Source organism: Pelobates fuscus, chromosome 2, assembly GCF_036172605.1.
Source record: "Pelobates fuscus isolate aPelFus1 chromosome 2, aPelFus1.pri, whole genome shotgun sequence".
In the NCBI taxonomy this organism is placed as follows: Eukaryota; Metazoa; Chordata; class Amphibia; order Anura; family Pelobatidae; genus Pelobates; species Pelobates fuscus.
In genome coordinates this window covers 350,891,880-350,906,996 of record NC_086318.1, presented here as the reverse complement: position 1 = coordinate 350,906,996, position 15,117 = coordinate 350,891,880, and the positions used below count along the sequence as shown (strand labels likewise).

General features: G+C 50.3%; 1 protein-coding gene across 1 annotated transcript in view; it reads right to left on the bottom strand.

Moving 5' to 3' along the window:
- The window catches only part of ARHGEF33 (Rho guanine nucleotide exchange factor 33), a 188,236-nt gene that overhangs the window by 89,936 nt on the left and 83,183 nt on the right, over window positions 1-15,117 (bottom strand). Inside the window, exon 2 of the mRNA XM_063441360.1 lies at window positions 5,060-5,109. Within this exon, the coding sequence (XP_063297430.1) occupies window positions 5,060-5,109 (50 nt within the window). The remainder of the gene's footprint in view (window positions 1-5,059; window positions 5,110-15,117) is intronic.

Below are 15,117 nucleotides of genomic sequence, written 5' to 3'. Positions count from 1 at the left end.
TTTCCCCCGGTTAGTTTTTTGGGCAGGGCCCACAGCTCTACTGTCCATGTACACCCGCGTCACGCAGGGTTAACATCATTCTAGTCGCCACGGGTGCCAGTTGACAGCGTACATATTTTTCGCTATCACTTATACATCTTGTACTATAGCATCTGAACCTTACAATTTAAGAGTTTCCTAAAATAGTAAACCACTTGCGTGAAAAATCATCCCTAAATCAAACTTTGATGATGTAATACGCAACTACACACCGGACGACCGGACTGCAAGGGGTACAACCTAATTCATATTGTAACATTATCTACTGCGGTTGGCCGCGGTTCCGCCCTGAGGGCGACTCGCAAGTCGCCTTAGGGTGATGAAACTGTGTGCCATGAGCCGCTTGCCCACCCATTAGACATTAATTGAATGCCTTTGGGGGGCTCTTTTAATAATACTAGCCCGGTCAAATGGCATAGGAAGGGGGTTATTTATCCTAGATTAGGGATAAGTTTAGTTTTATTGCCTGCATCCTTCCGTGTTGTATGATAATTCGAGTTTTCTCCTGCTCAGGATCTACAGTTTATGTGTGCGGGGTGGGGTTACGAGATGGGTATGGGATGGGATGACATTATATTGGTAAGATCTTTACGGAATATGTGGGGCGCGGGTAGGCGGGGCTTTAGGGATCCTCAGTCTCCTCCACGCGTTGATCGCAAAGGGGACGAGGGCTCTCGCTACCCAATATGTTCTGGCAAGTAGTAAGACCAGAATTTTCACTGCATCGGATGGTATCCGGATGCCTTTTTATTTTTTTCGGTTATTTCTTTTCTTTCCTCTTCCTCTCTTCTTCTCCCACCCAGACCCTTCCCATCCTTTTTCGCTCCTGGGGGGGGGCGGATGAGTGGACCATTCCGGCGCAGTTCCCTGTCGCTCGAGAGGTTCTCTCTAATACAAACCGTAACAACGGAGCGTTAGCGGTAAGTAACGTATTACACGATGGCGATTAAGATTACCACTTTAAACGTCAAGGGTCTAAACGCCCCTAGAAAGAGACGTTTAATGTTTAGGGCCCTGAAAAGGATGAACTCGGACGTTGTTTACCTTCAGGAAACCCACCTGCCTAAACAGGCTACCTTTCGATTAAGTGACCACGTATACACGGGCTCATTTGAAGCCAGGTCGTATCGTAAACGGAACGGAGTCGCTATAGTCATCAAACGCTCTTGCCCCTTCCAGCTTTTAGCCCAGGATGCGGACCCGGGGGGACGATACATTATAGTTACCGGAACCCTCCATTCCCACGTCGTACACCTGATCAACATCTACGCCCCGAATCAGCCAGATGCTGAGTTTTGGTCCACGCTGCGCGATAAGGTTGCCGCGCTACCGCACGGCATGGTCCTTCTGGGTGGAGATTTTAATGCCACACCATGTCCGGCGATGGATAGGAGCTCCAGGGATGGAGGTCCGAGATCGCAGGGACGCGGGGAACAGGACCGCCATCTTAAGACCTTTATAGCGGAAACGGGACTGGTGGATGCCTGGAGGGCGCAACATCCTGGGGACAGAGATTATACGTTTTACTCTGCTCCCCATGGAACTTATTCTAGAATAGACCTGTTTTTAATAAATGCAGCAAGCCTTTCCAGGCTCTCGAGCTCGGAGGTTGGGGATATATCGTGGTCTGACCATGCTGACGTATCTATAGTCCTAGGTAATCTTTGCATGGCGAGCCCATGGTCCTGGAGACTGAACTCGTCGCTATTGAGAGATGAGTCGGTTCTGGACAGCATCCGGAAGGCTATTACGGATTACTTTCAGGTCAACACCACACCGGACGTAAGCATCACCACGATATGGGCTGCACACAAGGCAGTCATAAGGGGGGATTTGATTAAACTGGCCACAAGAAAGAAACGACTGAAACACCTCCACCTGGAAACCCTGCTTAAAAGGCTGAGGAACCTAGAGCAACAGCACCAAACTACCCCGGACGCTGAGATACTCGGTAGACTGGAAGCAGTCAGACGAGACATACGCACACTACTGCTGGATGACACAGCTAGGGCCATGACATGGTCCAAACGGACATATTTCGATAAAGCCAATAAAATGGATACGTTATTGGCCAGGACGTTACGGCCCAGGCAACAACGGACTCACATTACGGCCATCAGACACCCGGACGGTACGACAAAAACGAAACCGACAGACATCGCAAAGGTATTCGAAGAATACTACAAACAATTATATAATCCCTCACCACACGAACATTTGACGGGAGGCCAGGAAGACGGGGACATATCACGCTATCTCGATGGATTAGGCTTGTCCAAACTGTCAAGGGACGCTGCCGGGAACCTAGCTGCGGAAATCAGTATCGAGGAGGTGGACAAGGCCATATCGAGCCTTAAGGGCAACAAGGCACCTGGCCCTGACGGATATGATGGCTCGTATTACAAGGCCTTTCGGGAGGAGCTAGCACCTCACCTTGCGACGCTATTTAACTCCTTAAGACAGGGAGGACGATTGGGCCCTGACATGTCGTTGGCTACGATTGTATTACTACCCAAACCAGATAAGGATGCACATCTACCAGAAAACTACAGGCCTATATCGTTGATTAATCACGATGTAAAGATATTAGCCAAAATACAGGCGGACAGACTGAACCCACTTTTGACTACTCTTATCCATGCCGATCAGGTAGGGTTCATACAGGGCCGACAATTGTTCGAAAACACCAGACGAACGGTCGACTTGATCTGGAAACAAGTGGCGACGAATACACCCTCCCTGATAGTATCTATTGATGCCGAAAAGGCTTTCGACAGGGTCAAATGGAATTTCCTATTCGCGGTGTTGGCACACCTGGGATTTCCGGATGAGTTCCTACAAGTTACGAGGGCAATGTACCATGACGTAAGGGCTCAGATACAGATCTCGGGGGCCCCGCTTGTTCCATTTAGTCTGCACAACGGAACCAGGCAGGGATGTCCTCTCTCTCCCCTCCTCTTCGTCCTGGCCCTGGAGCCTCTTCTGAAGGCGATCCGCAGGCACCCGAACATTCATGGAGTAGAAGTCGGGGGGGAAGAATTCTCTATATCTTCCCATAACCCTTGGTAAATGAGGGTGATCTCTTATATTCTTTTATTACTTGTTTAGTCTCAGTCCGTATAGCTATAGATCCTTCCTAACACAGGCATCCATTTTGACGGAGAGACGGGAATCCCTGGGGCTCCTCCTACTTCAGGTAGTCTCTGGGCTATTGCTCAGGACATAGAACATGTCTAGTAGTACAACATACACGTAGAGAGGCGGATAGCCTGGAATTCCGGAGGTGGATAATGTGTAGGAATGATATATAATTTGAGCTCTGGAAGAGGTTATTAATTATTGTTTACTACTGCACGGGATCTATCATTACGCTACTTTTAGATATGCCTCTCCTATATGCTAATAAGGAACTTAATTGATGTTACTACAAAAAAGAAAAACCCTCGAAGGGGGGCGAGTGATACAGACTGCATAACGTGAATTACGGTATTTGCTAGAGAAGTTATATTTGTATTTAATTGTGTGTTCCTGCATATTTTGGCTTCTGCGCAAGCCTACCAGTTTGTGTTACTCTTGCCTTCTCTATCGAGTGCAAAAATAAAGAATAAAAAAAAAAAAAAAAAAAGAAGTGACCCGCATTCTGAAATTTTCACAGCGTTTTAGTTATTAAATTGATGTGACTAGGGGGCGGAGCGTCCAGGGTGTGCTCTGGGACTTAAGCTGCAAAATCGCCAAAAACCTGCAGTTTATACTCCCCACTCAAAACTCTACCTGCCTCCAAGGTATTCCTGAATCAAGTGGGGACGTACTTGACCATGTTTGATGTCACTAGGTGTTCATGCAGAGGGAGAGCCGAAAGCTGGCTGGCGGCCTGGTGCACCTAGGGGGTGGAGAAGCGGCCGATCTTTGCTTCTTCCCATGCGGCTGTCTCATGCTCCGCTCCCCCCCACAGACCAGTGATCTCGGTCCACCCATGGAGGTTCCCCTGTTGAACTGAGGGCACGTGGCATAATCACAAGCACCATTACACTAACAAAATGGCGTACATCGCATGCTCCCCCAACACCTGCACAAAAGCATTTGCTGTTCCACAATCACTACATGGACCGTTAAAGTCCTTAGAAGCAGAGAAGGAAACTCTGCTGTACCCGTGGTGCCGTGAATCACGCCAGCCTGCTTACCTGAGGTCCAGTACAGTACAGTGTCCAAGTTGTATAGAGGGCAGTAGAGCCCCTTTATTTACTCTTCCGGACCTACATACCGTGACGCTGTACGAGATGTATGGGACATTCTCACTCCAGCCCTGGGACACTCTTGAGCAGCATTACTCCATCAGTACACAGGGCAATCACTTCCTGCCTAAAGGGGAGGGGGGTCTCCTGGGGTCTCCACTTTCAGTTAATGCTCATCAACGTCTTACAGTTCCTGTTCTGTTATATCTTGCTAAGTTCTCGTTTAAGCTTAGCACTTGGTTACCTACACTTGGTTAGCTACATCTTGTTTAGAAATACAAAAAATGTGCTGTTTCCTACCTATATATTGTCTGATAGCTATGACACTATTGCTTAACGTATGTTGAATGATATGTACTTGTACCTTCTCAGCACATCAAAAATAAAGAATAAAAAAAAACCTGATGTGACTAGCAGATTTCAGAACACTATTGCTGTTGTGAAGCACAAGACAAGGTACTAGGACTGTACGGTAGAGTGCCACCAGTACTCCGTGGTTTACCATGAGTAGGGTCAGCCAGAAAGGCTGTTAGTAAGCCTTGCATGCACTCTAGGCTGGCTTGCAACTTTAAGGACAGAGCAGCCCTTTTCTTGGGAAGGCCCACCCCTCATTGCTGACGACACATTCTTGAACTCCACCTCCAGTCCCAGGTCAAGAAGGTCCAAAGTTGACCGAATTACAGGTAAGAAAATGAAGGGCAACAAAAAACAAAGAGGCACTTGAAGGCAGTTCTAACAGCACAGCACCTACACACCTACTATTATAAAATGTTATTGTTTAATGTTACCTGATATATCTGTGCTGGTAGATTGCTTACTGGTACATTTTCTGTGGCTCCTGAAGGAAAAACAAAGAAAGTGTAATTTAAACCCAAACCCTTTAAAAAGTTAACAAGTTAACATTATCACACAGAAAATGTCCTGCCACTCAGACAATTTACCTTCTCAAAGAATGGGAAGTTAGTTTGTCCTGCAGAAAATACAAATGGGAACAGAATCTAAAAAAGGTAGAGGGGAGAAGTGGGAGTAAGAAAAGCAAAGGAAACGGGAAAAGGGTTAAAGGGACACCATAGTCACCAGAACAACTACAGCTTTGTTCTGGTGAGTACAGTCAGTTCTTTAAAATACAATAAGAGAGCGCAGTAGAAATCACAGCATATATAACAAATAAGCTGCTAAAAACACGTTAAAATCCTTCCCAAGTTTTTCAAATGTAAATTCCAACTTAAAATGTCAGTGCTTAGTGGGTCTACCCCTAGTAGGATTTTTGCTGGGGTACCACGAATATCAGATATATGAAAATCCTAGTTCCAATTCAGGGTGTCAGTCTAGGTTGTTAAAAGACCTCACTGTATCAAGGGTACAAATTCATAAAAAAAAAAAAAAATTGTCCACTTCTTTGACTGATATATAGCATCCACCTTAAAAATCACAAAGAAAGAGCAACACTGTGAATTTATTGAAACCCTATATATGGTTTCAACAGGAAGAAACAGTAAATAGAAACAGATACAATAGCTTTGCACACCTCCCAACATTTCAAATGAGCGAAGAGGGACATTTCCATTTTAGGGGTGTGATTGGGGTTTTGGCCAGGGGCAGGACTGTCTTGAGAAATGTTTTTTTTTTTTTTTTTTTTTTTTTTTTTTGACAATCTTTATTTTCAATTTTCAATTTACACATAACGAGCGACAAGGACAGGCTATAGCTCGTACTCATCATCAATAACATAAAAACGTAACATAAATGAGTGGCATAAATGGTAATGACACGGCAAGATTAAATCACAACAAAGACATAAATAGGGTGCCTAAGAGTAACCAAACTAAGCAACTGGTAGACATGCATGTATATATATTTGTAACCAGCGGTTGACACCATCGTGAGGTCTGTACCGTGCTGCGTGGGGGAGACTTAGGATGCCTCGAACCAATAGGGCGTACTGGGGAGGACTCCCAGACGTAGACAGTAGCATGTGTGATGGTAGCGGTATCAACATATACCACAAGCGTAGTTACAACTGCATTGGTGAGTCACGTAATAAGGAGACACAGTCTAAGCACAATCATTGGCTAGAAAACATTCAGGTGTTCATGATCATCAATACCCGCTGGCAATAGAGCGTGTCCTGTATCGTGCTATGGGGGGGGAGTGAAGGGACTCCTCTAGCCCGTTGGGCATGTGGAGACCCACTCCTGATTATGAGTTGTGCCTCGCATGAGGGTAACAGAAACGGGGCGTAGGGTACGTGTAGTTTCAGGAAACAGAGGGGGCTAACGCGGGTGGGCTGTGTGAGGTTATATAGCCCAAGACAGTGAAACCAGGTGGGAACCACCTGTGGGGTTTCTCAGATTGACCTTAGTGGTAGTTGAGTTTCCAGTTTCTGCGGCTGTCAGCGACTGGGGCTACCGGTGTATCGGCCTGGAACATGTCACGTAAAGGAAAGGTGGGGTACCCAGTTTCAAAGGACGGTTCGCCACACCTGGTCGTGGAGTGTCTGCGGGGCGGTCTGGTGAGTGTAGGTAGGGATCGTCTGGATCTATAGTCTAGGGGTCCAGGTCATACTGGGTCCGTAGTGTCGGGCATTCGTCGGGGTTGGATTCGGTACAGTCAAGGTCGGGGGGTGTCATCGACCCTATATCCGAGGTCGAGATATGGGTGACAGGCAGTCTAAGCGGGGCAGGGCTTGGGTAACGGTTAGCCTATGTTTCATCGCAGGTAAGTGGGGAGGGTGTGGGAGGAGGAAGGGATGGGGACGAGGGGGGGGGGGATCCACGGGTTCCGGTCCCGTCCATCATAAGGTACCACAGCCATGGCATCCAGATGTGGTCACATTTCTCTAATCTGCCTTGCAGGGCTGCCGTGAGTGATTCCATGTGGTGTATCTCCCCAACCCTGTCTAGCCACCGCTGGAAGGTGGGCGCGCCCTTTTGTCTCCACATGGTAGGTATGAGCGCTATGGCTGCAGTCAATAGGTGTCTAAGCACGGATTTTTTGTAGGCAGAGATAGACATGTCAGTATGGTGTAGGAGCATAGTGAGGGGGTGGAGGGGTAGGGTGATATCTGTTATAAGGCGGATAGCTTCTCTGATCCGTGTCCAGTAAGGGACGATATCAGGGCAATTCCACCATATGTGGAGGAAGGAGCCGTCTGGCCCTCCGCAACGCCAGCATTCATTAGGGATCCCAGGGTCTATGCGGTGAGCAACATCAGGGGTCCTGTACCAGCGCGTGAGAATCTTATAGCCTGTCTCCTGAACTTTGGAGCTGATGGAGGTTTTGTGCGTCAGTATAAAGATCTTGTCCCATTCCTGAGCTGTTAGAGTAGTCCCTGTCTCCTCTTCCCACTTTGTCACATATCTGGGGTGTGTCTGGTGTTCGTTGTGTAGAAGCGTCGCATACAGCATTGAGATTCCCTTGTCTGGGTGGGTTCGAGAGATGCATAGGGATTCGAACTGCGTGGGGGGTCTGTGTAGGCACTGTTTGTTTGGGAATGTCTTATAGTAAGCCCGTATTTGAGCATAGTGGAAGTGATCCAGTCCAGTGGGTACCTTATCACCCATGAGGTCCGTGAGGGGTCTAAGTTGCTGTCCCTGCAGGAGCTGTCGGAAGCTAAGCCAGTCGGAGTCGGGAAATGAGTGTAGGTCCGCTGGCGTGAGACCACCTCCCACACCCGGATTGTGTGTAATAGGTGTGAGGGGGCTGTCAGTAGAGGTGAGTTGACGTGTATACCTCAATGAGCACCAGACCCGTAGTGTAGCGTCAATCAAGGGATTGCCTGTTTGCAGTGAGGAAAGCGTGAGGGAGCTGAGCCATAAGCGGGAAGGGAGCGCTCCCCTTGCCTGCCCATGTTCCATGGGGACCCACAGTTTAGCCGTGGGGTGGGCATGCCAGTCTATCACTCTGAGTAGGTGTGTCGCGTGGTAGTATCCTTGAAGGGATGGGAGGCCCGCGCCCCCTTTGCTTTTGGGGCGCTCCAATAGCGCCCTGCTGACCCTGCTCGCCTTCCCGTTCCATACGAACTGCCGAATGGCCGTGTTCAGAGATTGGAAGTATGCTCTGGGGATAGTGATAGGGACGGCCTGGAACAGATATAGGAGACGTGGCAGCACGTTCATTTTTACCACGTTGATGCGGCCGAACCAGGAAACGTAGAGGTTCCTCCAACGTTGGAGGTCTGACTGTACTGTCGCGAGTATGGGTAAAAAGTTTAGTCGGTATAGGAGTGACAGGTCATTGGGCAGCCAGACGCCAAGGTATTTAAGTTTGGAGTCACACCAGGAGAAGTGGAATTGCGATTTTAGGTGCGCGACCTTCTCTGCCGTGAGAGATATCGGCAGGGTTTCCGACTTGCTCAAGTTAAGTTTCAGGTTGGATATACCGCCGAAGGTCCTAAAGGCTCGGAGCAGGTTGGGAAAAGAGATTGTGGGGTTATCTAGAAAAAATAGCATATCGTCCGCATAGGCGGCCACTTTGTGTTCTACGTTGTGGAGTCTGTACCCACTAATTCCCCCGTCCTGTCTGACCGCCTCCAGGAAGGGTTCTAGAGTGAGGGCAAACAGGAGGGGGGACAGAGGGCACCCCTGTCTGGTTCCGTTCCGGATGGCAAAGGGGGCAGACAGAGCGCCGTTAACCCGAATGCGGGCCGTGGGGTTCGTATATAGGGAGAGGATCCATGAGCGGATATGAGGGCCGAATTGCATGTGGCGGAGGGTGGCTTCAAGGTACATCCAGTCTACCCGGTCGAACGCCTTTTCCGCGTCTGTGGAGACCAGGATTAGGTTCCTCTTCGTCGACCGGGCAGAGTGGATCATGTGTAGGGCTCGGGTGGTGTTATCACGTGCCTCACGCCCCGGAAGGAATCCCACCTGGTCCGGGTGGACCAGGGTGGGGAGCACACGGGAGAGCCTCATGGCTATGGTTTTGGCGAAAAGCTTGAGGTCGGCGTTGAGGAGAGAGATCGGTCTGTAGCTCCCGCATTCCGCGGGGTCTTTTCCTTCCTTCGGTATGACCGTTACGGTGGCGCGTAGGGCATCAGTTGGGAACCGACCTTCTTCTAGCAGAGAGTTGAAACCTTGTACCAGGCATGGGAGCAGTATGTCCCTAAACCTGCGCAGGTACGAAGTGGGCAGTCCGTCCGGGCCTGGAGCCCTATGGGTTTTGGAACTTTTGAGTGCAGTAGCTAGTTCCTCTACCGTGAGCGGTTGTTCCAATTCCTCAGCCAGGTCTTCCGGGAGCGTGCGGCCTATATGGTCCGTGAGGAAGTCATCTATTTTGCGCCGATGTTGGCGCGCGTCAGTACTTCGGTCGGTGGTATCCAAATTGTAAAGCTCTTCGTAGAAGAGCCTGAAAGTCTGCAGGATATCTGTCGGGGTCCTTTTCATTGTCCCGTCCCGTCCTTTGATTTGGTGTATGTGATGCAGTCTCTGTCTCTGTTTCAGTGTGCGTGCCAGTGTCCTACCACATTTGTCAGAGAACTCATAAAAGTGTCTGTTGGACTTGCGAATGGTGTGTAATAGGTTCTGGGATAGGAGGTCCTTGAGTTGTCTACGTGTGTCCGTGAGGTGTCGATAAGTGTCGTCCGTTTGGTCAAGTTTATGTCGCTTCTCTAGGGTGGAAATCTCACGTATCAGAGCTTGGGTTTTGGCGCCGTGTTCCCTCTTCCGTTGAGTGCATAGCCTGATCAAATGTCCCCGTATTACACATTTATGTGCCTCCCATATAGTGAGGGGGGCGACATCTGGTGTGGTATTTTCCTCAAAGTATTGGGTCAGTGTCTGGGCTACTTGTGTGGTGATATCATTGTCAGTCAGGATATTTTCATTAAGTCTCCAGTGGCGTTCACTGGGTTTAAAGAGCGGAGATTTGATTGTAACCTGGACCGGTGCGTGGTCCGAGTCGTGCTGTATGCCAATGGAGGCGTCTATCAGGAAGGGGAGGTATTCCTGTGCAAGGAATATATAGTCTATCCTGCTGTATCTGGTGTGGGCCGCTGAGTAGCATGTGTAATCCCTGTCTTCGGGGTGCGCCACCCTCCAGCAATCTATCAGGCCTGATCTAGCTAAGGATTGTTTGGCCTGGCGTATACAGTGTGAGGGGATGGTGCTGGTGCCCGCGGATGAGTCCATCCGCGGGTCCAGAGGAATGTTGAGATCGCCCGCCAGGACCAGTGTTCCCTCCCGGAATTTCTCTAATAGTGCAAGGGTTTTTGTTAAGAACCGGTGTTGACCCTTGTTAGGGCAGTACACCGTGGCGAAAGTGTACCTATGGTCGGCGATTTCACCCTTGACAAATATGTACCTGCCCAGGGGGTCTGCCTGCGAGGCGGAGCTGACAAAAGGGGTACTGTGGGAGAAGAGAATGGCGACCCCCGCTCGTTTGGCTTCGGGGTGATTGGCGTAATAGCCTAGGGGGAATCGTTTATCGCTAATCAGGGGGGCATCTTTACCTTGTAAGTGTGTTTCTTGAATAAATGCCACAGAGGTCCTTTGTGCCCAGAGGGAGCGTAGTAAGTGTCTCCTCTTTTCGGGAGAGTTAAGGCCTCGAACATTATGCGTTCGTAGGAGCAAAGGCGAGGGCAGATAGCTCGATGCCATGGCTGAGTTCGGGCACGGAACGCGTGGGGGGGAGGGGGGTAGAGGAAGGAAAGGCGATACGGGGGGGAGTAGATAGGGGTCGGGTCAGGGATTGGGTCAGGGGTTATAGGCAACCGTGGCCCTAGGTCAGGTATGGGTGACCTAATATACAGGTGGGTCCGTTGCTGGGGGACTAGGAAGTCACGTGTATGTGGTCCGTCAGGTGGTACCGGGTGTCACGTTCCCCCGGACCACATAGGGGCGGACAGCAACACTCAGGGGTCGTGCGAATCAGGACGAATAGAATAAACAATATATGTGAAGTCAACGGTCTTATTGAGGGGCTACGGAATCATCAGACGTTGGGCGTTCCGTGCGGGCTGGCGTGGGGCGGAACAGGGGGCTAAGCCGTGGTACGGCGGGGGTCGGAGCCGGGGGGGCGCCCAGTCTCGTCAGGCTGGTTTCCATGGGGGGGGGGACGTCTCCTGGGTATCCCAAGCGTGGCGGGGAGGGCGGGGTTCCAAAAATGGTCTCAGTATCCGGAACTTGGGGTGACTTCAGTCGGTCGGGGCGAAACAGGGGGGGGGGGGGGGGGGGGGAGGGGAGGGGTGCGCGGGGCAGGGAAATTGCACACATTCTGATAAAGGGAGAACAATTTTGCAGAGAGCATACAGTACAGGCAACATTATTCAGATTTAACAGTAAATAAACCTTAGCGAAGTTCCCCTTATGCTCACAGTTCCCCATGTCTTAGCTACTGGGCAAAGGGAGGTCCGCCAGTACCCGTGGTCATTGAGAACTGCGGCATTACGGGGCGCAACCGGTATAACGGCTATCCTGGGATCGTACTGTGTCTGACAGGGCGTGGGCGGTGCAGGCTGCTCACTATCTTATATGCAACGCCCCGTGCAGCGTGCAACTCCCAGGCCCATTCGAAACTCCCCGCAAGCCCCCCTCCCCCCCCCCCAACTAAGGAGCGGGCGGCCGCTCCATCAACAGCAAGGGGACGCGCCAGATCCGGGAAAATGGCAACTTCAGAAGGGTGGGGTGTATGGTGGTTATACAGGCTAAGACATGCATACAGTGGGTTGTAAGGGGGGCGAATTTACTAGTATCTTACATAACGGGCTACAATGCAGTTGGCATGCAATATAACACTCATAACCAGAATCTCCCAATTCCCCCCTCCCATCCAGCGCCCCACCCCAACCTGATACTGGACCCCCCCACTTCTAGCCGTTGAAGCAGCTAATGGTTCCAGGGAGTCCTGTAAAATTAAGGGGAGTCTCGCCATTCGGCGTGGGCAGTCGGGCGGTTCTGGGCTGAAAACTGGGTAGCGTCCCGATCTCCGACCCTGGTGGAGTCGGATGTCAGAAAGAGGCAGAGTACCCCAGTCCCCTGGTCGGGAAAAGATCCGCCGGTGGGCAGTCCCGATACAAAATAGTGGGGGCCTACACCCGCTCCCCACCCAAAAGCAATAAACGGTGTGTGAAAGAGAGCCCCCCCCCCATATCTGGAGTGTCCCCAAAATGTCGGCCCCGGGTCCCCATGGCCTGCGTGGAGAGGGTAATAACTATGCCCCCCACATGAGGTTCAGTGTGTGTACTTAGCTGTCGTCGATGCTTTCAGATAGGCACATCATCATACGGGGGCAGTTCTGGAGGGCCAGGTGACACCGGGGTCGGGATCAAAACGGGTTCAATTATTCTTCGGGCCCATTAGGGCCTCCCCAGCGGATAGGTTGCGTGTCGTTACGTGCTCGGTTGCGGAGCGGCTCTGGAACCTCAGGGTGGTCCGGGCGTGGCGGAGGATGGTCCAGTATCCAATTGCGAACGTTGACTGGTGGCAGGTCCATCGATCTCAGGAAGCTGGGTATGTCGTTGGGCCACCTCAGGGAGCACCACGTGTTCCCTCGCTTGGCCTGGAGGCTGAAGGGGAAACCCCATTTGTAGGGTATACGTTTCTCCTGGAGGATATGCGTGAGTGGCCGCAGCGCCCTTCTTGCGTCCAGGGTGAGGGTAGACAGGTCCTGGTAGAGCGAAACAGCGGCATCTTGGAAGGTGATGGTCTGAGCACGTGCTGCTCTCATGATGGCGTCTTTAAGCTGGAAGGACAGTAGGCAGCAGATAACGTCACGTGGGAGGCCATCTCTCCTGGGGGGACGAAGGGCCCTGTGGGCTCGTTCTATCTGGTAATCTTCTGGGGCATCTTCACCCAGAATATGGGTGAATAGCTGCGTAAGGGTCGTGCCTAGGTTTTCATGCTCAACCTCCGGCAGGCCTCTGATTCTTATGTTATTACGCCGTCCCCTGTTGTCCAGGTCCTCCACCTGTCTGCGAAGCTCGAGCAGAACCGAGCCCTGTCTAGCAGTGGCGTGGTCAGCGGATTGGGAGTGTTGGATGGCCCTGATATTCTCCCCCTCCAGCTCCGTGACTCTTTCCTCCAGGGCAGTGAGGTCCCTACGTACCTCTTGGATCTCTTCCCTGATCGCCGCCCTCAGCTCCGCCACAAGCGCAGTTTTGTCGCCCTTGGAGAGCATGTTGGCAGATATGGACGCTAGTTCAGCAGTAATGTGTGTTAGCTGGTCGCCCCCCGCCGGGCCCGACTCCGGGCCTGCAGTACTGTCCAAGTCCGGTGGCGCGGCCGCCATCTTGTCCGCGTGTCTCGCGGCTCGGGGGCCGTCCGGGTATGCTAGAAAATCATCCAGCGGTCCGGCGTTTTTCCTCACTGGACTCGAGCCCGATGGTCCTGGGGTGCCCTGGCGCTTAGTTTTCCCCATTTTAGAGGTGAAATGTGGCATAGATAAGGGGCTTTGTGGTCCGGGTTCGCGGAGCTCCGGCAATATGCGACTCACTCCATGCACGGCAAGCCACGCCCCTTGAGAAATGTTTTTACCATACTAAATTAAATAAATATCTTGCGCCAATTATCTAAATTTAGCTTCAGTAGTACTAGTATACTTCCTGGCATGATTTAGGTTTGGCTAATTCTTTACAGAAAAACAAAACAGATTTGGTACCTGCAGTGACATCAGTATAAGAAATATTACCTTCTTTCTTGTTTGAGTCCATAGCTTATTTGCCCTGCGTCTGACCAGAAGCTCAGATTCTCCATTCATACAGCTATTCTGTTCTCTGAAACCATCTTAGGGGCAGCAGTAACTAGCATGTGAGTTCAATGATGTTTCATGAGATCCAATGCCTGTTTTTAGAAAAAGTATAGGGTTTATTGAGCTTCAACCAAAACATGGAGAGAAAAAGAAAACATTGTTGAACTCACATGCAGCAAGATGCTGGCTAGTAAAAGTGGAATTTAATCTCAGATGGAGAGAATTGCTGGTTTTATGGGTTTGTTAAAATAAATTAAATCATGGTTTGCAGCATTGCTCAATAGTATTGAGGTATGATTAAAATTTCACATGGAAAGAGTATGGAACAATACTCCAAAACTCACTGCACACCTTCAAAACGTATTAAATGAACTAGCATCAGAGTAAAATGTATGCATAAGGATGGATAAACACAGGCGCTAATTAAGCTGAAACTCCAGGCACTTATAATTCTATATTTTGCTTAATTTTTTATGTTTATATTCATTTTTGTATCACACTGCCATGTTACAATGCTGCTGCCACCCCATGTGTTTCCTATTAAGGATTTAATAGTGTGTAAGCAGGGCCAGCAGCACCACCGCTGGGCAAAAAGCTCTTGAGCCCCCACCCCCCCAAGCCAGGCCTATCCTCCGGGCACCTGAAAGTGGGGTACCCAGAGGAGCCCTGTCACATCAGACCACCTCATTGTGCCCCCGATGTGGTGCTTTTTAGGAATGGCTTACCTTGATGGCAAGTGCCTGAGGCAGTACTGTGGCGGGCGAAGGAGGCTGTTCTTGCAGCTTCCCACTCTTCTCTCGCGCACCCTCTGTGATGCCGGAAGCTGGAATATGACGTCATTCCGGCCTCAGCATACTAAAAAGCACACTGGAGGAGTGAGAAGCTGCCCCACACTGGGCCCCAGGGAGGCTGAATTTGCCTTAAAAAATTACATTGTGTGAGTCTGTGTGTCAGTGAGTGTGTCTGTGTGTGTGTGTGTCAGTGATTGAGTATATGTGTCAGGGAGTGTGTGTGTCTGTCAGTGAGTGAGTGTCTGTGAGTGTTTGTGTCTGTCAGTGACTGAGTATGTGTCTGACAGTGAGTGTGTGTGTCTGTCTGTTAGTGAGTGTGTCTGTCAGTGTGTGCTAGTCTTATAAATTAAATTCACCAAATGTATTGAATA